Source organism: Sus scrofa, chromosome 5, assembly GCF_054392235.1.
Source record: "Sus scrofa isolate SSC_HxYL_T2T_F1_AM1 chromosome 5, Sscrofa_HxYL_maternal_Yorkshire_Landrace_v2.0, whole genome shotgun sequence".
NCBI classification, from domain to species: Eukaryota; Metazoa; Chordata; class Mammalia; order Artiodactyla; family Suidae; genus Sus; species Sus scrofa.
In genome coordinates this window covers 48502786-48528275 of record NC_139387.1, presented here as the reverse complement: position 1 = coordinate 48528275, position 25490 = coordinate 48502786, and the positions used below count along the sequence as shown (strand labels likewise).

At 38.6% G+C, this 25490-nt stretch overlaps 1 protein-coding gene across 10 annotated transcripts in view; it reads left to right on the top strand.

Annotated features, from left to right (window-relative positions):
- FGD4 (FYVE, RhoGEF and PH domain containing 4) overlaps positions 1-25490 on the top strand; it is a 200761-nt gene that overhangs the window by 151940 nt on the left and 23331 nt on the right. For all 10 annotated transcript variants that reach the window (XM_084956368.1, XM_021092066.2, XM_084956369.1 and 7 more), the window contains 6 exons: positions 14298-14387; positions 17224-17369; positions 18098-18254; positions 21673-21811; positions 24140-24198; positions 24527-24673. In XM_084956368.1, coding sequence (XP_084812494.1) covers positions 14298-14387; positions 17224-17369; positions 18098-18254; positions 21673-21811; positions 24140-24198; positions 24527-24673 — 738 coding nt within the window. The remainder of the gene's footprint in view (positions 1-14297; positions 14388-17223; positions 17370-18097; positions 18255-21672; positions 21812-24139; positions 24199-24526; positions 24674-25490) is intronic.

The window sequence follows — 25490 nt, the reverse complement described above, 5'->3', positions numbered from 1 at the left end:
TCTGGTGTAGGCCTGTGGCTACAGCTCCAATTCAACCCCTAGCCCGGGAACCTCCATATGCATTGGGTGAGGCCCTGGAAAAGACAAAAAGACCCCCCCCCAAAAAAAAAAAAAAAAGATAAATTTTATGTTAAATGTATTTTACCACAATTAAAAATAAAAAATAAACTTAAAAATAATTAGAAGTTAGTAGCGTATAGTGGATCAAACAATTGGAACCAGGAAAACTTAATGTTATTTCTTGTTTGTTCACTAACCAACAGCATGACCTTGAACAAATCAATTAAATTCTTTTTTTTTTTTTTTTTTTTTTTTGTCTTTTTCTAGGGCCGCACCCGCGGCATATGGAGGTTCCCAGACTGGGGGTCTAATCGAGGGTATAGCCGCTGGCCACAGCCACAGCCACAGCAACACGCCATCCGACCCACATCTGTGACCTGCACCACAGCTCACCGCAACGCTGGATCCTTAACCCATTAAGTGAGGCCAGGGATCGAACCCTCAACCTCATGGTTCCTACTTGGATTCGTTAACCACTGAGCCATGATGGGAACTCCCCAGTTAAATTCTTTAATTAAAGGAGTCTAAAATTCCTTAAAGACTATAAGCTCAGTCTGATCTTAAGGCCCTCTTCAGTGATAATAATTCTCTGCTGTTATATGTAGAAATATTCCTTTATTAGCATAACCCTCCAGATTGTCAGCTGCTTATTTTATTATTATTACTTTAAGTGGATTTTCTTTTTTCTTAAGATTTTTATTTTTTCTTTTATAGTTGATTTAGTGTTCTGTCAATTTCTGCTGTACAGCAAAGTAACTCAGCCATATATATATATATATACACACACACACACACACACACACACACACACGTATATTCTTTTTCTCACATTATCCTCCATCATGTTCCATCACAAGTGACTAGATATAGTTCCCTGTGCTATATAGCAGGATCTCAGTGCTTATCCATCCCAAATGCAATAGTTTGCATCTACTAACCATCCCTCTCCCTCCAGCTACTGCTTAAACTGTCTAATGTATTGAGCTTCTAAGACATCATGGAATATTTGAGTTTCGCTGTGTAGACAACTGAAAAAAATTACTTTAGTCTTTATATAACTCAGTGTAGAGATTTATGTCAGAATAGTCTCATTAATTTTCATTTAAGCCAGAATTAAATTTAATGGACATTTTCTAAATCGCCCACCAGGAGTGGAAGAAGGAGGAGCCGTAGAAGTAGAGTAGAATTGCAAAGGTAGTTCAAGAAAGTAAATACATATTAAAATACATCTGAACAACCATTACTAATAATTGAATACTACTGGCTTGAAAATAGTCTCAGCTTATGGAACTCTTTCACTGATTAGCTATTATATTTTGGTCAAGAGTCACTTTCGATGGTGAATACAGAATACTATTATGTTTACCATGTAAAAGATAATACTTACCTCCTGAAACTATTGACTCAGCTATACTTTAGCGAAGCAGCACCTTCCCAGTATTTAAACTTCTTGCACCACCAATGATCTAAATATAGCTAGACACCTCAAAGTAAGCAGATATTTCTAAAAACCTCAGAATCAAAGGAAAATTTTAGCACCTCATGATACCTTTAGTTCTCAACCACAAGATGAGCTTTAGTAGAAATGCACTAATGTGGAACGCGGTACTCATTGATTATGTCATGGGAATGAGAACTTCTCTTCACAGTTTTCAAGAGTCTAGGTTATATTTTACTTGGTTGTATTGATAGATTTTTCTGAGATTTATGCAAAGTATTTCCTTCCTCTGTATTTCATATAGTAAGCCAAATACGAGTGTGTAGATATGCACTTTTTAAGACTAAAGTTTATGTAAAAAACCAATCCCTGTCATTGGCAACACAAGCTCAAAGTAGCAATGTATTAAAACTCTAATAAGAGCAGTTGTTATCAAGAATATAAAAGGAACAGATTTTTTTAAAGTTAGTCTTTCATTTCACCAAAAATGGAAGAAATTATATAATGGAGGGAAGGGATAGATGAAGGCGGTGTCGACAATGTAGAGATTTACAGAAACATTTTTTAAAATTTAAATATTTATTTCATGCTTATTTCTGATTTTTAAAATTACTGTTTTACTTATTATATTTTCATATAAGCCTTTAAGATTTATTACTTTTGAACATACTCAAAAGTTAAGAAAGATAGCTTAGGGAAACAAATGACAGAGAATCACTTTTAGAAGTAAATTGCAAACAGCAAACCAGTGCTGGGAGTTCCCATTGTGGCACAGTGGAAATGAATCTGAATAGTATCCATGAGGATGCAGGTTGGATCCCTGGTCTCACTCAGTGGGTCTAGGATCCGGCGTTGTTGTGAGCTGTGGTGTGGGTCAAAGATGAGGCTCAGATCACACATTGCTGTAGCTGTGGCTAGCTAGGCAGCTGCAGCTCTGATTCGACCCCTTACCTGAGAACTTGCATATGCTGTGGGCAGCCCTAAAATGAAAAATAAATAAATAAATATCTTTTGGTTCACTTCTTGAAAAATAAGCTGACAACTATTGAGGTTTTGCTAGATTTGAAGACAAACTATCCAGCTTCACTAATCCATGTTTCATTGTTGCTAGTATTATGGCAAAAGCTCCAACTAAAGTTGTAGGTGTTCTAAATGTTATGTAGGAGAATGAAAAAGTTTCCCTACTAACCACGTGGATGGTTCATCAAAGTCTTGAGGATAGCTTTTCTTCCTTCACTTAGAATTGAATGGGGGACTCAGAAACTTCTTTATATTGTAACGACTCCATTTAGTATGTTGGAAAAGTATAAGAAAAAGAAAGGAAAAAAGGTGAATCACAGAGAAACTATACCTAAAAACAAAACAACAACAACAAAAAAACCTATTGTTCACTTTCTTTCTTTTTTTGCTTTTTAGTGCCACACCGAGGGCGGATGGACGTTCCCAGGCTAGGTGTTGAATTGGAGCTGTAGCCGTCACCCTACACTACAGCCACAGCAATGTGGGATCTGAGCCGCCTCTGTGACCTACCCCACAGCTCAGGGCAATGCCGGATCCCCAGCCCACTGAGTGAGGCCAGGGATTGAACCAGCATTGTCACAGATACTAGCTGGATTCATTTCCACAGCGCCACAATGGGACCTCCTATTGTTTACTTTAAAAATTCAGTGTTCAGGCCCACTCTCCTGAGTTCTGGAAACAGAAATGCACAAGGCAAGCCCTCTCCACAAAGCCTCAGTCTACTGAGGGAAGAGACACATAAGAAAATCACTATGATGTGGCTAAGTGCTTAGAGAATTCAGATGAGGAGACAGCTGAGCCTGGAGGAAGACTGGTGAGGGGCAGGCTGCTGAGAAGCAGCAGAATTGGGCTTGAAGACAGAATGGGAGAAGCTGGTGGTCCAGGATAGACAGGAACAGAAAGGCAGGGCAGAGGAGTGTATCGAGGCTGAAGGCAGGTGTGGGAGGTAGAAACAAGAGGGTAGATGCCATCTTTAGGGGTAAACAGAGGACAGAAGGATTAGAGAAATGAGGATGGGGTAGAACAGTACCCTTAAAAGGAAAATATAAGCTGGAGTTCCCATCGTGGCGCAGTGGTTAAGGAATCCGACTAGGAACCATGGGGTTGCAGGTTCGGTCCCTGGCCTTGCTCAGTGGGTTAAGAATCTGGTGTTGCTGTGAGCTGTGGTGTAGGTTGCAGATGTGGCTCTGATCCTGCGTTGCTGTGGCTCTGGCGTAGGCTGGCGGATACAGCTCCGATTCGACCCCTAGCCTGGGAACTTCCGTATGCCGCGGCAGTGGCCCAAGAAATAGCAAAAAGACAAAAAAAAAAAAAAAAAAAAAAATATATATATATATATATATATATAAGCTAAGGACAAATTGCAGTGGGTTTGTGTGCCTAGGTTTTATTTTTTTTTCTTCTGAAAGCAATGGAGATCTTTAAAAAATGCATAATCCTCATAGAAAATCAAGAAAATGCAGCAAAGCGTAGAGAATACAAAATAACTCGTTGGCTCCACCACCCTGAGAGAACTGCTTTGATATCTGACATTCCAGCTTGTTTTTCTCAATTGATTAAAAAAAAAAACATATTCAATAGCATAATGTATGGTCATCCTGTATCCTGTTTTGTAGGATTAAATATAGGTATTTCCCATGTGATTTGAAACTTTCCATAAGCTTAATACTGTCTGGCCTCAGAGGCACTTAATTAAAGCATGGAAATGACATGATTATACATCTGTGGGTTTTTGAAAAATGAGTCAGATAAAAGGAAAAACAGATGGAGCAGGGTGCATAGTTAGTAAGCAACTGTCGTAGGCCAGGTGTGAGAGGATGCGATTCTGGGCACAGCAGAGGGTTAGGACGAGGAAGAGAGATTTCTGAGGACTGTGTGACTGGATGTACAGAATGAGTCATGTTCAATTCCTAGCTTGGATGAAGTGGCAGATGGTGTACCAGTTACTGAACTGCAAGAGAATAGAAAGAAGCACGTTTTTGAGGGGGCAAAAATTGCTTGGATTTAGAATGAATGTATAAGGACTTCTGGGATGTCCAGGTAAAGATATCTAAAGCAAAAATGGAATATTCTGGAGACATTATAGGGTTATGGGTTAAGGATAAAGGCTTTAGAATTAAAAGAACTGAGTTCAAATTCCAACCCCAACATTTCTCAACTAGGTGACCTAAGTAAGACATAGCACTTTAATATAACTCTTCCAGCCTTGGCTTCCTAACATGGTAATGAATTGAGATGCCATAATTGAGATGGCAGACAGGAAGGAAGGGAACTGCTTGGAAGGAGGAGAGGGAGTGGAGTTGCTGATTGGGGTACTCTGTTTATGGCACCTGCAAGACAGGTGAAATATGGATCCAGAGCTCAGGAAAGAGGGTGTACGTAAGGGTGTATTTAAAATTGCCAAAATAGAACGAACCTGTAGGAACAGGAAGAAGGCCAAGCTTTATACCCCAGGAAGCATGAGCACAATCAAAAGGGGAACTTAGTGATTTGTCCAAGAGGAGAAAGAAAGGGCGGTGTCATGAGAACCACTAGGCCTGAGAGAGTGGGGATGGGTGAATTGGTAGGCTTATAGGGGCAGTCACCACTTAGAATGTGGAGCTAAGAGTTAACCTGGAGACCTAGGCCTTTACTGGGACATTATAGCTAACTACTCAGTTAACCCAGGTGTTCCAAGTAAATTGAATGAATCTATACGGCACATATACTATGCAAGGCCCTGCTGTGAATTCAGAGAAGCAGCTAGCAGTTGAGAAGGATAGTAAATATAAATAAATGAGGACTTAGAGTTTGGGGTTAATAGATGCAGACTATTACATTTAGAATGCACAAGCAATAAGGTCCTACTGTAGAGCACAGGGAACTGTATCCAGTCTGTTGGAACAGAACATGATGGAAGATAGTATGAGAAAAAGAATGTGTGTATATGTATGACTGAGTCAATTTGCTGTACAGCAGAAATTGACACACTGTAAATCAGCTATAAATTAGTTTTTTTAAATCTCAAAAAAGATAAATAAATGACAATTACTTAAAATATCATGAGGTAAAGGGGATAGGAAAGCTCAAAGATAAAGCCAAAGTTTGGAGCATGGCTGAAAAGATGAATTACCTCTGTTAGCAGAAATGGAGAAGTCAGAGTCTGGAATTCACGAGGTGAGGTCCTTGGAAACCACTGCCTAGAGGCTGGTGCTAGGTGTGTCGATTAGACCCCGTAGAGGCCGGTGGAATATCCTCCAGTGGGGGGACTTTGAGTTTGAAGACAGTGGAGAAGATTAGCCCTTGTTGTACCCTGTGACCAAGATTTCAAGGGCCCAGGCTGAAGATAGTGGGACCAACCAGTAGTCTCTCCAGCATTGCTGAGTGGCCTGGGACTCAAGAAAAAGAAAATGCAGACTTGGAGCGGGATCAGCAATTCCACAGTGCCAGGGGAACAGCAGGATAACAGAGTCAGGGATTGGGCTTAACCAAATATTGATACGAACCAGGAAGTTTTAGGAAAATCAGGTGCTTGGAGGTCACAGTGAACAAAAAAATCCAGTTTAGCGTGGGTGTGAGAGAAATGGAAATATCAGATCTTGAAAACATAGTGGTTATTGTATGTGGCTTAGAAAAAGCAAATACAAAACAGAGAGCAACAGAGCATAAACTAGTGGTCAGGAAGACAGGCTCAAGAGCCGCAGTCTCTAGGTTTGCATCCCAGCTCAGCTACTTATCAGCTATGTGACCTTGAACAGGTCACTTAAACCTCGCTGTACCTCAATTTCCTCATCTGTTAAATGGAGGTAATAATTACCTACCTCATAACATTGTTACATAACATTGTAGGTAGATCAGTTATAGTTATAAAGTACATAGAACAGTGCCCTGAAACAATGTGAGCTGTGTTTGTTAAATAAAACATAAAATTTGTAAATCTAGATGAATAGACTCATGACCTAAAATGTCCCTTAATAGACCCAAATTCAACAAATCTTCCCTGCTGGAGATCCCAGCATCTCTCCTGACTCTTTGCACTCATGGCATATAGAAGTTCCCAGGCTAGGGGTCACAGTGGAGCTGCAGCTGCTGGCCTACACCACAGCCACAGCAACACTGGGTCCGAGCCCCGTCTGTGATCTACACCACAGCTTGCAGCAACACCAGTTCCTCAACCCACTGAGCAAGGCCAGAGATCGAACCTACATCTTCATGGACACTATGTTGGGTTCTCAACGTGCTGAGCTACAACGGGAACTCCCACTCTTGGTTCTATTTTAAACTGAGGTGCCCCCTTGTAGAATGCACAGAGATAAGTTTACATGACTCCTGCCTTTTAAATTGGGTTTGCTATGTTTGTTTCTCCTACTTGAAGACCCGTAGGATATTACCACGTAAAGCGCTCACTAATAGGTATAAGGTTTTAACTCCAGGGAATGATCATCAGAAATATTTATGTGATCTAATTGCCGTGATAGTCTTCCTAGGCTTGGGATAGGTTAATTTAATTGTTGATTATGCATATATATTATATTTTCTTGGTGTCTGATCTTTAAGTTCTGCTAACCCCAGAGGACAGTTTAGTATAATATATGCTAAATTGGGTGTAAGAAAAGTACAGTTCTTCTCTCTCTGCTACTACTTACTTCATGTCTGATCTTGTGTAAGTAACCAAATTACCACCTCGGTGCAAACTCAGTTTCTCCCTCCTCCCCAACCTCTCAAAAGGATATAACTTAAACCTTCAGATTAAAACCTCCCACTTGCCTGTTTTCCTCTTTTGAATTGGATAAATAGCATGGAGGACATAGATTGGAAAAATATTGGTGCTAGTCACAATTAGGCTTGGATTTTGCTCCCAAAGTTCCTGAAGGATCATGTTAAAGTAACAGACTGTTTATGCTTGTGACACTAGATATGAGGCTGGGAAAGGAATGATACCTCATGTCATAGTGAGTATTCTCTTTTTCTTGTAAGGTGAACCTGATGATAAATTTCTTGATGATTACAAATCTTCTCTGAGACTCTGTACCTTACTTATGGCATTATTACATGATCTTAACTGAACTCAAAATCTGTGTTTTATTTCCTTACCTTCTCATTTTCCTCTTCCCCAGATCCAGGGGAGTTCTCTTAGTTAAAAGGTGGTAGCAGAATAAGAACTTTGTTTTCACAGACCTGGATTGAATCCTGGCTCAACCACCTACTAGCTGGATGACTTTTGGGCAGGTTACCCAGCCTCATTGCGACACAGCTTCCTTACCTGTTAAATGAGGGGATGTGGCTCCCGCTTCAGGAGAGTAGTAAGAGGATTACATTAGATAATTCATGGGAAGAACATAGAACAGTGCCAATACCAGTAAATTTAATAGTGGGAGTTGTCCCTGTCTCTCACTTGTAATAACTTAACCTTGATTACCTTGCTTTTCAGTATTGTGAGAAAGAATCCTGGAATAAAGTTGTCTAACACAAGATTTTAACATGAATTTTGAAATGATAGACCAATTATGTGACATTTAAACAGCATTGTGATCTAATTTTAAATTATCACCTGGAGCCACATTAAAGATTTGGAAATCTTTAATGTCTGGAAATACATTTAAAATGACAGATCAAAATGTAGATGCATCTCATGAATTACGGTACAAAATGAAGTATTTATTTCCTAAAATGACTCATCTTGTTGTGAGAGAATGGACTTCAGGGAATGTAGAGACATGTGTGTCTATAAAAAGCCACATCTTCCTTTTCCATGGGAGAATATAATCAACCAATGACAGATTTGGGTAGAAATTCCTCAGGGCCACGAAACATCTACTCTAGTCCGATAAAAATCTGATAACCTTATAGACATATTGTTTTAATATAACATAGGGAATGTGTAGAAGGCTGTGAGAACTTTTGATAGTTTTGATTCAATGTTTTTAGAAAAAAAAAAACCTCCTGCTTAAAATGAAATCACATGAGAACATGTATTGAAGAGTTATAAAGCATATCAGTATCTGATTCATTTTTAAATAGCTTATGATCTTGCCCTTAAAGCATCTTTCAGGAAACAATTGCTCATTGGCATCTGTGAAACTCTTCAAAACATCTCCTCCCCTGCTTGGTGGTTTTGAGGCATGTGGCAGGGCGTATGGCACTAAGATTCTGAAGAGTGAATTGCTGGCTCCACAGAAGCATTTTCTGCCTATCCAAGTAATGAACCCTGTGAGCTGCTCTTTGTCCTGGCTCCTGCCATGTGGAAGAGTCATGCCAAAAAGTCTGAAAAGAGCTGCAGGAGCTGGTGACATCTGCAAGAAAGGAGGCAGAACATACACCACAGCACATTCATGTGCCAGTGGGTACAGTGGCTAATAAGTAGGCTGACCCCATGCCTAGTGAAAATGGAGCAGAGCTCTACAAAAAGGTCACTGGAGGTGTGAAGGTTCATAGTAATAGCCTAGGAATGCATTAAGCCTAGGAATAGCCTAGGAGAGCAGCAGAGAAAAGTAAATTGTGTGCCTATTATTATAAGAGGAGTATGTCTTACTTTTTCAATTTTGGTAGTTTCGGTAAACTCTATAGTGTTTTTGTTTGAGGTAATGCTCTGAGAATCAGCTTTCAATATAGTGTATATTTGTAAGAAAAATATAAAGAAAACCAATCCCTCTATTTTATAGAGGAATATCAAAAGTAAAATTTGTTTAAATAGCGTTTATTTGTAATTTTGAAAAGTCAAGCCTATGTTTTAGGTTTCAGAAAAAATCAAATGGGATTACTCATCAAATTAGTATTGTGTAATCGTTATTGTTTTCCAAAGAATTTTTTAAAAATGACTTCTTGGTAAAGTGCTATTTAAAAAAATAGCAGGAAGTTCCCTGGTGGCCTAGTGGTTAGTGATCCAGTGTGGTCATTGCTGTGATTTAGGAGCTTCCGCATGCTGCTGGCATGGCCAAAAAAATATTTTGAAAAAATTGGGCTACAGTGTACCAGGAATTTTAAAACTACTTAGTCCATTATTTAAACATAATTCTGAGAGTATTAGAGCCCTGTGCTTGCAGGGCTCTAATATATTTCTCCCTTCATATATTTCTCCCTAAATGTACTCATAGATAAGTTTCAGAAACTAAGCTAATTTTTATTTTTACTTTTATTTTATTTTATTTTTGCTTTTTTAGGACCGCACCTGCGGCATATGGAAGTTCCCAGGCTAGGAGTCAAATCGGAGCTATAGCTGCCAGCCTACACCACAGCCACAGCCAGATCCGAGCCGTGTCTGCAACCTACCCCACAGCTCACGGCAATGCTGGATCCTTAACCCACTGAGTGAGGCCAGGAATTGAACCCTCATTCTCATGCATAATAGTTGGGTTCATTTCCACTGTGCTATGACGGGAACTTCTAAACTAATTTTTAAAATTTGGAAGCCATCCTCTTACTACATCAAATATGACTGAATTTTTTCTATCTGATAATTATTACTAAAATGCTGAAAAATCTGGCTTAAATAGAATTTATATTAAAAAAAATCAGTATATAAATCAAAATGCACATTCTGTTTTTAACTGGATAGTTGGTATTTTGTAAAGTCTATTCACTGGGCACTTACTACAATCTCGTTTTTTGTTGGCAAAATGGGATTAGAGTGAGAGCCAGCTATTTACTAAATAGTAATAAAATCACATCCTCTTCTACATAATTAGAATCTGATTTGGTTGCATTCTGTGTGACCTGGGGCAAGTTTCCCGACCTCTTTGAGCCCTGGGATTTTGTTTTGTTGTGTGCATGCACTACATATAAAATAGGAATAATAATAGTATTTTATGTTGTAAGGACTAGTCAATCTGTGTAAAATGCTTATGACAGTCTGGCACATAACAAGTAATGAGTGAAAAAGTGTTAGTTGTTCTTATTATGGTGATATTACTGTTGTGATTAACCTAAAGAAAGGCTCCATTTAAATGGTGTTATGTCTCACTTCCACCACACAATCCCTAGTAATTTTTCACAGACCTTACGTATGAGTGATTAAACCATGTGTCAGCAAGTTTACTTTTGCTAATCTTTGTGTTGGTTTTTGCAAGGTCAGGGACCTAATGTTAGACCATCTGTGTGGAAGGAATATAGCTTTTATTAATAACTGCTGGCATCCCCTTGGATTTTGGCAAAATATGACCAGGATACCCACAATTTGCCACGTTCAGCTAAAGTATGATCTGCAGTCAGCAAAAGGATTGTTTCTTATAAGCTTCCTATTTAAGATCCCATAGGATGTGGAAAACCTCAGGGGTGACTTCATTGTGTAGCAATAATAGACAGTATGACCTGTTGGTTGATGAATTCCCTGACGCATAAAAGATGTATTATTTTATCATGGCACAGATTCTGCTGGATCATTTTCCTTAAAGATATTTCTCAGAACTAGAATGAGAACACACAAAAAAATATAGCGGGTCAGAAAGATGTATCGCTACTATTAGAATAAAATAAAGGGCTTGAAAAGAACAAACTACTAATACTAATAAAAACATGGATGCATCTCAGACACATTTTGATAAGTGAAAGAATCAAGACTCAAAAGGCAAATACTGTGTGATTTCATGTACGTGACGTTCTGGGACAGGCCAGATCAGCAAATACCAGGAGCTGGTGGTAGAAGAGGAGTGGGATTGACTGCATACCTAAGAAAAGTTTCAGTGGAAAAGTTCCGTATCTTAATTGTGGTAGTAGTGACATGACTGTATTTGTCAAAACTCCTAGAACTATACCCCAAAGGGCGAATGGTACCATTTGTAATTATAGCTCAGTAAGTCTGGCTTAACAAAACTCAAACAAATGGCTATAGTGTTGGGACAGGTCAGTATTTCCTGTGAACGTGTAGCATATCACTTTTTCTGAAATGGTGATAGAGTTCTCATGTACTTACTTATTATACTTTATTACAGCTTTGAAAGTGACATTGAAAGTTTGTTAAATATTTTACTTTCTTCTCTATAAATAGTAATTGTCTAAAAATTACTTGAAAGTTCATCAGTTTCGTGGACTATACTGCATATGTTTCTTAGTATTTAATCGGGATGCTACAAATAACACCAAATTACTCAACCTGGCTTAAACAACAAGGACGTTTATTGGCTTCATGCCTGTGGTTATGGGATGGCTGCTCAAAGCACTGAAGCCTGTGTGCACCCACATTTAAATGGAGCAGCAAAGAGATCTCTTTTTCCATGGTTCTTCCTTAAGGGTAGGGAGCCTCCTTTTCTGAAGCCACCAGTGCATATTCCCTCATGTCTCATTGGCTTCTGAACCAATCGCTGTGTATTCTTGACTGTGACACCATTCAGGGGTCCCCTTTAGATCTGTGGATAAGGTCACTTTCCCCAAAGGAAAGGCTACATAGTCATAGGGTAGACACATTAACCAAATAAGGATACCATTCAGAGATGGGGGGAGAGGATGCCAGGCAGGCAAGCAACAATGCTAGTACTTTACTCTGAGTTTACTACATTAAACCAAAATCTTGACTGATTGTGGGATTTGATTACTACATAGTTCTTAGTTCAGTATTTCCGAAACCACAAATTATTTAAACAGTATTATGTTTCTTTAGCCTAAAGACTTCACATAAAAATACCTCACTTCAGTGATTCTGTAAGAAGCAACATGATAACTTTCTGCATTTAAAACATGTATTACATGTAAAACATAAAGTAGATGTCATGTATGTTTAACACAATGAAGCATTCATACAGCTTAATAGCATTTTGTGCACATTTTAAAATGTAGCATTTACATAGATTAGACACTGGTTTAAAATATACTTTGGTCTGCTTTGATACTAAAGTTTTTACTAAACCCTTATTATACTTCATACACTCCTAGAATGAAAAGAATATGTCAGTGAAATAACCAGGGAGAAATTTCTAAATAAAAAGATGTTTAGGTACAAAGTCTAAAGCACATTTTCATAGGACCAAGCCCAAGGGCTTTGGATAGTTGAAGAAGGCCCATGGACCAGGGATGGAAATTTAGGAGGCCATTGAAAGGAACATAAATAAGTCTTAAGTACCTAGAGAGGTATGGCAAGAGCATATGCCAGCCAGAGAGACTAGAAAGAAGGAAGGCTTGGTGATGTTCAGGGATGTGTTTGAAGGTAGATAGGTCAATGTGTTTAGAGGGAAAGGTTTCTATAAAGATACACTGAGAACTCTGAGGAAGTGAACAGAGATTTGAAAACCCTGAATGGTATATACAGAGTCTGGATCTTATCCAGTCAGGGAGAGGAGGATTATTGGAAGATTTTTTTGTTTCCCCCCTTATGGGAAATAGGATTAGCTAGGCAGAGCAAAGTTTTGGAAAGATTCCTCACCCAGCAATGTTCAAGGCAGATTAGAGCCAATAATAATAATAATAATGAAGTCAGGTCATTGGGCAACAGTTGATTGGTCTGGGCTTGAGGTTAAGTATGAGCAAACCAGGCAGGCAGTGAGGAGAACTTAAAGGATGGATGCTAAAGACAGAATGTCTTGAGCAGGAGTTGGTGGCTGACTGGATCTTGTGGTAGGGAACTAAGCTTAAAGTAATTCAGGTCAGCTAACTAGAAAGGGATGGAACCATTGCCAGGATGGTCAGGTTCAGGGGTGGTGGTAGGATAGAGATTTTATAGAAAAGATGAGTTTGGTCTTAGGAGGACAGCATGTCAAAGTGATAATAAATGTCTAGCAGTAGTTAGGCATATGAGAACTGCTGCTCATTCATTCATTCAGTGGTATTTTATTGAGTGCCAATGTTTTATTGAAGCACTGTAATAGACACTAGAGATGAGCAGTTAACAAGGAGACAGTGTTCCCATCCTCATGGCACTAGCAAGGTTATACAAGTATATTTAAGGATTACATAAATATAAACAGGAAATAATAAAGTACAGATTTAATTTAAAATAATATGGCCAACACATAGAAATGGAATCTCTGTGATGGACATGCAGTTCATTTTACTATTCTTTCAACTCTTCTTTTGTATATGATTGAAATTTTGCATAATAAAAAAAAAAGTTTAAAGCAAAAAGTTCTGTGCACAGAGCTAATAATTAAACAAGATCTTTGAGAGAGATAGAATCATGTGCAAGGAGTAGCCCGAGAGAAATGGGGGGGAAATGAGGAAAAGTAAAAAAACAAAGATGTTTCAAGGAAAGATAGACGAGCGTGCTAATTGCTACAAAGACCAAAGAAGTTATAACTTAAAGTCTTTATAGACTAAATCTAGCAGACTGCTTGTTTTTAAATTTGCTCATTTCTGGTTGGCTGTTCCTTGATGACCAAAAGGAATCAAGCTCTTGAGAAGCTTAAGAAAACTGTTTTCACGAAAACATTTGGTACTGCTTATTACTTGAGAATCTCATACTGAGTGAAATGAGCCAGAAAGACAAAGACAAATACCATATGATATCACTTATAACTGGAATCTAATATCCAGCACAAATGAACATCTCCTCAGAAAAGAAAATCATGGACTTGGAGAAGAGACATGTGGCTGCCTGATGGGAGGGAGAGGGAGTGGGAGGGATCGGGAGTTTGGGCTTATCAGACACAACTTAGAATAGATTTACAAGGAGATCCTGCTGAGTAGCATTGAGTACTTTGTCTAGATACTCATGTTGCAACAGAACAAAGGGTGAGGGAAAAAAAATGTAATTGTAATGTATACATCTAAGGATAACTTGATCCCCTTGCTGTACAGTGGGAAAATTAAAAAAAAAAAGAAAGAAATATTGTCCAAGCTTTCTTACCTAATATGTGACTGTCTATTCTATTTTTAGGAGACCAATGAGCAAAAACTTCACAAAATAGCCAATGAGCTTTTGCTTACGGAAAGAGCTTACGTCAGCCGACTTGACCTCTTAGATCAGGTAACATTTTCTCTTTCAAAATTACTTCATTTTGTGGCATTATACATCGTTTTAACTTAGTAATTAAAGTGTTTTAGAAACTGCAAGGAGCCTCTGGTCATTTTTGGCCAGTGAAAGCTACTTCCACAAGGAAATCTCTAACATTTTCAGCTCTGTTAGTGAATTCATTAGGTATAAAAGTTTTAAAATTCATAAAGAATAAATTGAAGGACTCTTTGTATGAGTCACACAATGTCTTTATTTGTGTCTTGCAACCCTAAACACTGCTCTGTTTCTTGACCATTTATTGTTTTCCTGAGGGCTGTGTTACTATTATATGATCTAAATAGATTCTGATACGGACATGAATACATTACTGATTCCTGTCTCACTCTTAAGCCCTTGTGAGTGATCTGAATTACTATAGTCACAGGCCACAAGGGAGTTTGAGAGTTCACTTGTTCAGCCTTGTATGAAACATTAGAAGCAGTTCCTGGTATAAATGCTTGTTGAATATGTGAATCACTTTTTTGTTTTTTTGGTCTTTTTGCCATTTCTTGAGCCGCTCCCTCGGCACATGGCGGTTCCCAGGCTAGGGGTCGAATCGGAGCCAGATCCTTAACCCACTGAGCAAGGCCAGAGATCAAACCCACAACCTCATGGTTCCTAGTCGGATTCTTTAACCACTGAGCCACGATAGGAACTCCGTGAATCACATTTTATACTTTCATCATGGAGCCTTGAGTATCATCTTACATATGCATTTGCCAAGAAAGTTTTATAATGTATCATTAAGAAAAACTGTTATACACAATGGCCTCTTAATCCTATTTCAGTGATAAAAGATCAAGATAATTTGGTAGATGTCTGCTAATAGAGACTCATCTTCTACTAATAGAATAGAAAGTTGCCATGTTTGGGTGTTACTTGTACGAAGACTTGTCCCACTATTGCAGTTGGAAAACTGGAACCCGAACCTGTGGCAAAGTTCCCAGACCACAGACCAACCCTGCTCCACAGCAGTGGCAATGCTGATCCCTAACCTGCTGAGGCACCATGGAACTCCAAGGCTTGTGTTCTTTGAGATTATGAGTTTGTAACTCAGATACTTTCCAAAGTATTTCACCATAAGTCAGTGAATTCATGTTAATTTGTGCCTTTAAAATAATTTTTCTCCTCATGGAGATTACAGACCTGAAAATATTAGGTATTCTCATAGTGGAAGTGTGTGTGTGTGTGTGTGTGTGTGTGTTTCCTCTTATCAAATTACGCTTTTTTTTTCTTTTCTTCACAGTCTTATTTTCTTGTTAGCTACTGTTGCTGACCTTTCAGAATGTAGTCTAAATTACTAAAACATCCTATTGTAGTCTCTAAGAACATAATTTTGTATTCTTTTGCCTCCCAAGAAAATGCAGTGGAGGTGAATTTAGAAAATAAACAACCATCTGGACATTATGAAAGAACACACCTCCCTCTGCCTACATATAAAGAATGACAGTTAAGAGGTATAGTAGCCCTACTGGTGTAGAGCTAAGACTGAAAAAAAAAAAAAAAAAATGGGGGGGAGGGTGAAGGAGAAAAAATATCATAAAGCTTTGCAAGGCAAAGGAGGGACACAACAGGCTAAGGCCTTAAAGACTGTGCCCCCCCCCCCAATTTTTTTTACTATCTTTAAGATATCTGTTATTATGGGAGTTCCCATTGTGACTTAGCATTTACAAACCCAACTAGTATCCATGAGGATGTGGGTTTGATCCCTGGCCTTGCTCAATGGGTTAAGGATCCAGTGTTGCTGTGAGCTGTGGTGTAGGTCACAGACGTGGCTCGGATGTGGCATTGCTATAGTTGTGGTGTAGGCCAGCAGCTGCAGCTCTGATTCAACCCCTAGCCTGGGAACTTCCATATGCCACAGCTGCAGCCCTAAAAAGCACACAAACAAAAAAAAAAAGAAGATACCTGTTATTATGTACAAGAGAACATCTTTTTATCCTCATTTCTATGTTGTAAGTTACCTTGCATTATTTTTTAACTAAAAAGCAGGGAGACATCTGAGAACTGAAATATTCTTTTGTTCATGAATTGAACACATATTTATTAAGCACCTGTTCTACTGTGAGAACTAAATCATAATGTTTTCCTTCCCCAGGGAGTGTACAGTCTTAAAGGGAAAATGAGATTCATGCCAGCAAATCACAATAAAGGGCAATATGTAATAAGAGCCATAGAAGTCATTCAAAACATAAAGAGGAGTAAAAATACCACAATTACTGTGTGTGTATATAATTTTCCATATCTCTTAACTCTCCTTATGGTTAGGAAGGGTAAATCCTGTTAACCTGAATTGGAAATTCTCTGGAACAGAAAAGATTAGCATTCTACAGATAGAGGCACAGCCTAGGTTAAAGTTTCCTAATTTTAATTCTTAGTTCTTCTCAAAGCATATTCTTACTTCTCCATCTCAAAATTGATTTTTCTTTCTTTGCCTTTTTAGGGCTGCACCCATGGTATACCAAGGTTCCTAGGCTAGGGTTGAATCAGAGCTGTAGCCACCGGCCTACACCGCAGGCACAGCAACGCCAGATCCAAGCTGAGTCTGTGACCTACACCACAGCTCATGGCAACACCGAATCCTTAACCCATTGAACAAGGCCAGATAGCAAACATGCATCCCCATGGATACTCGTCAGATTCGTTTCCCCTGAGCCATGGTGGGAACTCCTTGATTGATTTCTTGAATCATGAACTTTTACATTTAGTCAACAAAAAGTTACTAAGAGCCCGTTATGCACCTAGCACAGTGAGTGCTAGGTGGTTAACTAATAAATTTGAAGTAATGTTTACTTTTTCTCTTATTCAGGTATTTTACTGCAAACTATTGGAAGAAGCAAATCGAGGCTCATTTCCAGCAGAGATGGTGAATAAAATCTTTTCTAATATTTCATCAATAAATGCCTTCCATAGTAAATTCCTATTGCCAGAGCTGGAGAAGAGAATGCAAGAATGGTAAGAGAAGTAAATAGCAAATAATATAGCTATGGCAGTCACAGTAGATGCTGTGTTATTCAGCGGTTAAATTGAAATAATAGGGAGTTCCCGTCGTGGCGCAGTGGATAATGAATCCGACTGGGAACCATGAGGTTGCGGGTTCGGTCCCTGCCCTTGCTCAGTGGGTTAACGATCCGGCGTTGCCGTGAGCTGTGGTGTAGGTTGCAGACGCGGCTTGGATCGCGCGTTGCTGTGGCTCTGGCGTAGGCTGGCGGCTACAGCTCCGATTGGACCCCTAGCCTGGGAACCTCCATATGCCGCGGGAGCGGCCCAAGAAATAGCAAAAAGACAAAAAAAAAAAAAAAAAACAAAAACAAATTGAAATAATAATGCTACACAGAGCTGTAAACAAACACTTATGCAAATGTTTCCTGTTAAAACCCCTCATAGACATTGTGGTACATTTTCGGCTTTAGTTGAAAAGGATTTTACCTCAGCTTTTCAAACTATCTTTTGATTAGTGGAGACAAGATATGAGGGGTAATCTGGAGCTTTAAGAGTTCCATAGCATCTCTCTCTGCGTCATTCCTACTTAAAAAGGGGCTTTTTCACTCTCTGTCAATCTCACAACGGAATGGATCTGATAAAACACAGGCTGTGTATAGGAAGTGATAACTTCATTTGGAGTCCTGTTAATTCATTCATTCTGTAAGAAACTTTAACGACTTGTTCTATATTTCATACAGGGAAACGACTCCTAGAATTGGTGACATCCTTCAGAAATTGGCACCATTCCTTAAGATGTATGGAGAATATGTGAAGGGGTTTGATAATGCAATGGAATTGGTTAAAAACATGACAGAGCGTATTCCCCAGTTCAAGTCAGTAGTTGAAGAAATTCAGGTAATAGGACTCTTTTTGTTCAAGGCTATAAATTACTTTTTCTATACAGAGCATAAGGCCTTCAAGATCTAAAATTTACTGCTGTATAGCATAGGGAACTGTATCTAGTCATTTGTGGTGGAACATGATGGAGGATAATGTGGGAATATATGTATGACTGGGTCACTTTGCTGTGCAGTAGAAATTGACAGAACACTGTAAATCAACTATAATGGAAAAATAAAAAAATCATTTAAAAAAATCTAAAATTTAGATGGAGAGATCTGAGACACCTAGCCAAATTCTATTCTACTCCGAACCATGCAGAAATCATCTCTGCGAAGTTAAAATTTTTTATTTAGCACATGCCATATACCAAACAATAATTCTCCATTTGCTTTTGAGGCCAGGAGAGTCTTCATCTGCTACATTCAATCTCTGAGTTCACTCAGAGACAATTTTGACTGCCTTTTTTCTTCATTTTATGTTAATACTTTATTATTTATGTGACTGTATCAATTTTTTGGCTGCATATTGGACATTATAGATAACTTGTTGTGGCAAGGATTCAGATTTTCCCTACTGAGAGTGGTTGTAGTTCCTTTATGAACTTGCTTAGACTATATTTGTGAACACTCGTTCTCCTCTGGTGTGTAGCCACTAAGGTCTCTACTCAGTTTTTTTTGGATATTATATGTGATCCTGGCTCTATAGAGATTGCTGCTATATCTGTGTAAGTTCAGGATCAGTAATTGAACACAGGTACTTTACCTCGATCCAGTAACCCTCTCTTCTTGCCAATGGCCCCATCTGTGAAGGGGAGCACATATTTAGAGATCAGGCCATTTTCAGGTCCCCAGGGCCCTTTCACATCTCCTGTCTGTATCTCCACAACCTCAGGGTGACCAGGAGACTAGTTGGTCTGGGCTTTTTTCCCTCTCTGTTGATTATTCACATAGCCCCAGCCCAGAAAACGATTGTCCAGTCACATTGGACATCACATTGGTTCTCCTCACTTGCCCACTTTCAAGATCATCACGTCCACTGACAGTGTTGCTGGGCACGTGCATTGTTCTCCACTCTAAATCACAGAAGCCCTCTTCAACGTCAGTCCTCACAGCCTGTCCTACCCTGACAGAACCTTCCTGTCAACTGAGCTGGGGGAAGAATAGGTACAGCCCCAGGCCAGAATACTACAAATTGTTACTGTTCTTACTTAACATTCAGCAGCTTTGAAAACAAACACTTTTCAGATTGTTGTGTACCTTTGGTCAGTTTCCAAAGTGCTAAAATGGTTGTTGTTTTTAAATCATTTTTATCCATTTTTAAATTTTTGTTTATTTTTTATTTTTTTATTTCTTTGCTCTTTAGGGCTGCACCTGTGGCATATGGAGGTTCCCAGGCTAGGGGTTGAATCAGGGCTACAGCTGCCAGACTACACCACAGCCACAGCAACACCAGATCTGTGCCATGTCTGCGACCTACGCCACAGCTCATGGCAATGCCTGATCCCCGACCCATTCAGCAGTGCCAGGAATTGAACCTGCATCCTCGTGGAAACTAGTAGAGGTTGGGTGCCACAACAGGAACTCCTAAAGTTGCTTTTTAAAGGAGAGGTTTTGCCAATCTCCTCTCTCTGTCATAGCAAAAGTCATCATGTTCCATTTCCTATCTTTAGCTCCCAAACACTTTTTCCACCTGGCCTTTGGCTTTTTAATCTTTGATTTGTCACTCATCCTCATTCTCTGTTAAGTGCTCATTTGCCTCTTAGATACTGTATTCAAGGGGCTTAGCCTGGAGCTTGTTGCATAATAAGTGCTCACTGCATGATGGTGGTAATGGTCATTATTGCGTTTTATCAAATAGTATAATTCTATCCCTACAAGGTCTGTCCTCTGTATTATCAGGAAATGATGGGATTGTGAAAGGGGTGGTAGACTGAGGCTCAACTAACCTAGTTTAGGATCCTAGTCTGCCACTTTTGGTCACTTGATCTTAGAAAACTCTCTTAGTTTCTTTATGCAAAAAAAAAAAAAAAAATAGGGAATCAGTAATATTTTCAGTACACACACACACACACACACACACACACAATAGGCTTGTTGGAGAAAATCAAATGAGGCACCTAAACTTATAAAATTTGTATCTTACACTTTGTTAAGGAAAGCCATTAGCCTTCTGCTTCCATGCTAATTTCAGGCTCTTTTTACTTTTTTCCTGGTAATGATAATAACTTAAAAACTAGTTTTACCACGTCTTCCTAAAGCCACATTGCAGTAGGTTAATCTTAATAGATCTCATATCTAATGATATCATTCCCCTGCATGAAAACCTGCATTAGATGAAGTAACTCTAAACCTAGCTTGACATTATTACCCCAGGTTACCTTTTCTTCCTCATCTCTTGTTTCCCTATAAATATCTTGTCTCCCAGCAAAACTCAGCTGCTCCCTTTCACTGAACATGTTTCATGCCCCACTGTCTTGGACTTGTTCTCCAGGTCCCTCTCCCTGCCCTAGCTCCCCTAGTCTTGCTCATTCCCCTGCCTAAACCCTGCCCTCACCTGAGTTCATGTTAAATAGTCCATTCTCTATGAAGCTGTTTACTTTGAATGCAAACATCACATCTTAATACAACTTTTTTTTACCCTGCCAGTGCCCTGATCATGGTCATCAGTAAATATTTTAAGAGGGTTTCTGCTTTGTTTAATATGAACAAGAACACACCTTATTTTTCAAGTAATCTTTTTTTCTTTCTTTTCATGTTAACATCTTACTGAAAGCAAGTGCTATAGACTCAGTTTTGCCCTAAGAAATGAAATCCGTTTATACAGTTTGGTTTCTAATCGAAAAGAATGCCATACCTAATGAAAAATTAGAATTTTCTTATCTTGTCGTTCTTCTACATGTGGAGTCCTCCTTTTTAAGTTCAAAGGAAATGACATTTATGGTAGCCTTATTATGAAATAGTTTCTGTTGAACCCCAAAGTCATTTAATATAGTTGTACTTAGTGAATCTCATTAAACAGGTGCTTCTTTTGAAAATCTCTGGAGTGTGATTTAATAATGTGACCTTACAAACCCTTGTAGTGACTAATGAAGTGGTTGCCATCAATCTGGAATTTCCTTGCTTCAAATTCTGCTTGATTTCTTTTATGTTCCTACACCAAATTGGTGGTCCTCAAACTTTAATGGAAACATTGAGAGTGTTTTTAAATGCATATGCCCAGGACGTGGCCTCAGATTGTGGTTTCATAAACTGGTGGGAGGTTTAGAATTTCCATTTGTAATAGCATCCCAGGTGTATCTAATAGAGATGATGCACAGACCACACTTTGTAGGAAAATGATTGCCCTTAATGAAAGTTCTGTATTACGTTGGATTTTTAGACTGGCTACCTCAATTTTTAAATCTTTCTTTAAAAAACCTTTCTCATTACAGAAACAGAAGATCTGCGGGAACTTGACTTTGCAGCATCACATGCTAGAACCTGTTCAGCGGATTCCCCGGTATGAGATGCTCCTTAAGGATTACCTAAGGAAACTGCCCCCTGATTCTCTGGACTGGAATGATGCTAAAAGTAAATGCTTCCCCCAACCCCCACCCCTTTCCGTTATGGGATAACTTGGTGGCCAAGCAGCCTTATGCTTCCAAAGTGAGATAGGTCTCATGGCCATTTTAGTAAAATACTGGTGCCAGAAAATAACCTCGCTGGAAATTGTTATCAGTACCTCAATTAGGCAGGCACTTTTGAGCCCAGATCACAGGCTTAGGGCAATGCAAATCACATTTCTTCTTCTATTTTCACATTAATCATTAACTCTGAGATATAAAACTATAGCCTTAGAGACATCTAAAATAGCAATACACAATTACCTTCTCACAGGAAGAAAGCAACCATTCAGAATTACTAGTGCTGCTGGTTAATTAGGTAGGTTGATGCATACCAAGAAAACTAAGGTGACATTTACTATGTAAAAATAACCCAAGCAAAGTGATCTCTATCTATTCTAAGACAGAAGAGAAAATGGTACTGTCGAGTGTCAATTAACATTTTCCCTGGGAAAACTTTATTCCTGTTTTACTCATTATCTTTTATTTTTTTCATTAGATCATAACGAAAGGCTTTTTTTAGGGCTTAAGAGTTTCTATAAGAATTTGTTTTCTTGTGTACTTTTGAAAAATCAACTAACAGAGAGCCCTGTTGGCCTAGCACTCTGTTGACGGTTGAGGATCCGTCATTGTCACTGCCGTGGCACAGGTTCCATCCCTGGCTCGGGAACTTCTGCATGCAGCAGACATGGCCAAAAAAAATAACAAAAAAAAAGAGTCAATTAACTGTCAAGAATGAAAATTTAACTTGGTTTGTATTCAACAAGTACTAAAAATACTGGTGTACAATCTTAAAACATTATTATTTTACCTAATAATTTGTTGTTAGCTATTATAAGTGAACCTTGATGAGAGATGAAGAATGCAATACAGTCATTGGTCTTGGAGACTGGTCTTTTTCTGAGCATTGTCTGTCTCTGATGTTTCTCCACCCATCCAAGTCAACTGGGGATCACAGGAACTTATCCCCCCCTTTCTTCGTCTACAGTTTGAATTATCCTAACTTGCCTTCTTCCACTTCATCACCACTTTCCACTCACCTGGTCTGAGTGCCTGGTTTGAGTAGCAAAACTAGCGGTAGGGTTATAGGTTGGATCACCATTGCTCCTCCTCAAACTTGTCTCTTGGCAATGGCCTCAGGATATCTTAATTTGTCTCCCTCTACCTTGGGTCCTGTATAGAATATACAGAGTTGCCCAAATCAGGATAGTTCTCCAAAATGTAAATAAAAATTCCATTTCTTCTGTACTGAAAGAATTTGACGTCTGCTAAGGTACCTATGTCAAAAACAAGAGTCAGCAACAAAATAGGGTGTTGTGTAATGTTTCCCATTCCTACTTACACTAAAATTCTAAGGAGATCACAGAAGTACTTTTAGAGACCTAAAAAGTAAAGGGGAAAGCAACAAAAATGTGTTTTGTTCACCAGCGGAACAAAGAAGACAGAAAAGTTAGTTCCGAATGATGAGGTTGTTGTGGTAACAGAATTAACCCAAAAGTATTCACTAGATAGAAAAGAAAGGAAGTGAGCAGGACAGGATGTAGGATTGAGAACATTTCCTAAGGTCGATCCAGCATGAAGCCTCAGCTCCCACAGCTTTTCACCTGTAGTCCCAAAGTGCCTACCTTGCCCATATCAGTTCCCACTCCCATTTCTTGCTACCACCTACCCTAGCAACAAAACCCTCCATCAACATTGGTATCAGAAGATGCCCCTTCATCTGCCCGAGGCTAAAACTGTGTGCTTTCCCAAAGACAGCTGATTATGCTTGATGGTTAATTTGCTCATAAAACTAATGAAATACTACTGCTGAAATGTTGTGGGACTTTGAGTCAGAATACTTAAATTCTGTTATAGCCCTTCACTATCAGCTGTGTAACCTTGGCCACGTCACATCACTCTCTTCTTCTTTCACCTGCCAAATGAAGTTAATATACTTTCCATTCAAGATTGCATAAGAATTAATTGACAAAATACATAAAACCTTCTAACAAAGTGTCTTGTACCAAGCTAGTGTACATGGTGTTTGTTATTTCGAAGATCCCTTATGGATTAAACATACCCATGAACCTAATCACTGTATATGACTTTTTATGAGAAAATGCCCTGCAAATTCCAAATAATCCTCTTACAGATGAACTTTTGAAAGTATCCAGTTTATAAAAGAAATTGCTCCTGCTTTTACCTTTATCTTTGAACTCCATTTCTTCCTATTATATTGTATATTGTATGCTATTCAGTTATCTAGTAACATAGTAAGGACAAAATATATTTACTCTTCTTTTTTCCTGTTTAGAATCACTTGAAATTATATCTACAGCAGCAAGCCATTCTAATAGTGCAATAAGAAAAATGGTAAGTGGTTTTCAGAAGAAATGGGAATCTTCTAGTTAGATAATTGCCAATGATATAGTGTAATGTTATCTACAATCTGGGGCCAAAATGAATTGATACAGGTGAATAAAAAAGATTGTTTATAAAATGTTTAATGTTATCTGGAATAATCCTCTCCCCTCTTCCCCAGGTTTCAATTTGCTCATAACTGACATACTTTACACCAAAATTTATGCTTAGTTCCAATCCCTTCTGAATTGTGTACATTTTGGCTAAGGTCATTGACTAGAGCCACTAAGGTGAAACCTCCTTATATTTGATCTTGCTGTGTTTTGTTTCAATTTCCTAGGAGAACCTAAAGAAACTCTTAGAGATTTATGAAATGTTGGGAGAAGAAGAAGACATTGTAAATCCTTCAAACGAACTAATAAAAGAAGGACAGATCCTCAAGCTAGCTGCTCGGAACACATCAGCACAAGAACGCTACCTTTTCTTAGTGAGTTTTGTAGTATGAGCAAGGCACATAAGAATAACTCTTAAACATTGTGATATACTTCTTGGAAAGTAGGATGCTTGCTTGCTCACCAAAGCAATTATATCTAACCTGGTTTAGTCAATACTGTCAGGATTCCACATCAGGGAATGTCCTTAGTAAATGAAACTTGTTCTTTCAATGATACAAATGTGTTTTTTTGAAGTATTTTTCTGTGTATATACTTCAGAAACACACGGAGAACAATGAGTTGGCTGCATAGTTCCTTTTCACTGCAGTCAATCCCCGCCCCTTCCTTCACTTCCTGGAAGTGACAGTTGGTCTGGGACTTACTGAAAATATAATCACTCTCCCTGAGACATGCAGACCATTATATTTTGGTGTCTGTTAATTACAGTTCCTTTCTGTGTCTAATGATATGATAATGATCTTAACAATAGCTAACAATGAGTAACAATAGGTAACATTGAGTAATAACTCAGTAAATGTTGTCTATTACTATGGTTGTTATAATAGGCAAAGAAACAGACACATTGATAAAAAGGCTGTCCAGTGACTGGCACATGAAACATTCTCAGGATGTTATTCATGTCTGGCTTTTCTACTGCAAGGCAGTCATCTCATTAGCTTTAGAAGTTGTTGGGGGCTTAGTGTTTTCTACTGTCTAGTTATAGCCTCCTTTGAAAGGAGAATTTATGGCGTCTAATTGTCATGCAGAGGGTATTCAGTATCTCTCATTTTTAAAAAGAACATTTGGTCACCAAATGATCAGAAATTCTTCTTTTTGTATAATTCAAGAAAATTGAAAACATGTCTACAA